The following is a 1,803-nucleotide window of genomic DNA, read 5'->3' as shown; positions in this document are numbered from 1 at the left end:
ATTTGTTTGTCAGATTGCCGTCACAGCACAGAACGACGGGAGGTTGATTAGAACTTAAAGAGATCTGATTTTGAGCTTCTTCAGCGAACATTAAGATGTGTATCTTCTCAGTATTGTGGAGGGACACGACTTCCCCAAAGACTGTGTGGTTACGCTCCAGGATGCAGTTGATTAAAACTAACCCTTTACTCTCCTTTCTTTCTCATTGGATCCCAGCCTCTCCTGGCAGCATCAGGACTCCACCACAATGTTCAACACCACTCTGAATCCCATCATCGACCTCTCCATGAACTTTACCACCCCTGCTGGCCCACGTGGAACTCCACCGTGGTACCAGTTCCCGGTTTGTGCCGCGGCCCCTTACGGCTTCATTTTCTACTTTGGGGTCAAGGTGTTCAACCTGGCAGTGGGCACGCCCTGTAATGTCCTGGTCATCTGGCAGATCGCCACCAGGAAAAGCGATTCATCCACCTCTGACATCTTCATCTTCAACCTGGCCATCCTGGATGCCTACTTCTGCCTCATGACGCCCATAGAGATGACGAACCGGCTCCTGCTGGACGACAGTCAAATTTGGTACGCTCAGAGGTTCGCGTATGGGATCAAGGACGTCGCACCACTCTTTCTGGTGAGTTTTTGTACCTAATAATCAACGTTAATGATGATGAAATAAGTCTCTGAATCCTAAAAATAAGGCCAAAGTATAAGAACTGCTGTATTTGATATTAAGGACTTATGAACCTACAACTTAGTGGAAATGACAGTAAAAACAGGCCATTCTCAACCTGCTGCTTGTAATAACACACAGTGTGGTGAAGCTTAATACATGTGGATGGGCTCTAATGTATATAAATGATTTCAGATAGTATGCTGAGACACATTGCTTCAAGGCAAACAGTCTGCAGACACAAACAGATTTCCCACTTCTAAAGCCAGGAGAGTGTATTTAAGTATACTGTAATGTGATGTTCCTTCCCGGATCTGCTGTTCCAGGTGTGTATCTGCCTGGACCGCTACATAGCAGTGGTCCACCCAGTACTGTTCACTGGTATTCGAGACAATAGGATCCGGATTGGCGTTTCCGTGGTGGTCTGGGGCCTCATCCTGGCTTACGGCCTCACCAAGTGCACCCTGGGAGTCATGAGCGTCAACGAGGTCTTCAGTGGTGTCATCCTCTTTTCCTTTGCCGTCATGGTCTTCTGCAACATCTCTGTCATCTGGGTCCTCAGACGTTCTGTGGCGGGAAAGGAGGAGATGCACCCGGTAAAGAAGAAGGCCTTCAAGATGGTGCTGATCATCCTGGGCATCATCGTGGCCAACTACCTGCCGCCCGTGGCTCTCATGCCCTTTGTGTCGTACTACTCGTTCATTGCGTTCCGCTGCCAGATCAGCATCAGCGTGTTCTCCATCATGGATCTGAGCTGCAGCATTGAGCCCCTCCTCTACATCACGAAGATGGAGCGTGTGGAAGGCAGGTGCTGTGGACGGAGTTCCTCCAAGAACCCACAAGATGTCAAGGTGTGATCATGGACTACCTTCAATCATAAATTAACCCCATCTTTTTAGGTTTTGGTGCAAGTCTCTGTATCTCAAAAATATTTTTATAAATAATATTTAAGTGATTTGAAGCAGTACATTATTTAATAGTTCATTCTCCACATCTTCTTTGGCAAACCGGTATTATAAACCCTTCTCGTTAACACTTACACATCTTTTTGTCCGTTTTTAATGACAGCCTGGGGCACTAACTGGTTTACAGAGCACTGATTAAGCACTTAGCCAGTCATTAATTAAGCCTCACAA

At 46.8% G+C, this 1,803-nt stretch overlaps 1 protein-coding gene across 1 annotated transcript; it reads left to right on the top strand.

The window, feature by feature from the left end:
• Window positions 1–247: 247 nt before the first annotated feature.
• LOC311272820 (G-protein coupled receptor 4) lies at window positions 248–1,524 on the top strand (the record flags this gene model as incomplete). Its single annotated transcript, XM_084379512.1, has 2 exons — window positions 248–628; window positions 994–1,524. 2 exons carry the CDS (start codon window positions 248–250, stop codon window positions 1,522–1,524), a joined length of 912 nt encoding a protein of 303 aa, XP_084235638.1.
• Window positions 1,525–1,803: the final 279 nt, after the last annotated feature.

The sequence above is a fragment of the Pagrus pagrus genome, assembly GCF_965226575.1.
Source record: "Pagrus pagrus genome assembly, chromosome: 2".
Classification (NCBI taxonomy): Eukaryota; Metazoa; Chordata; class Actinopteri; order Spariformes; family Sparidae; genus Pagrus; species Pagrus pagrus.
This window is presented reverse-complemented; position numbering and strand designations above follow the sequence as displayed.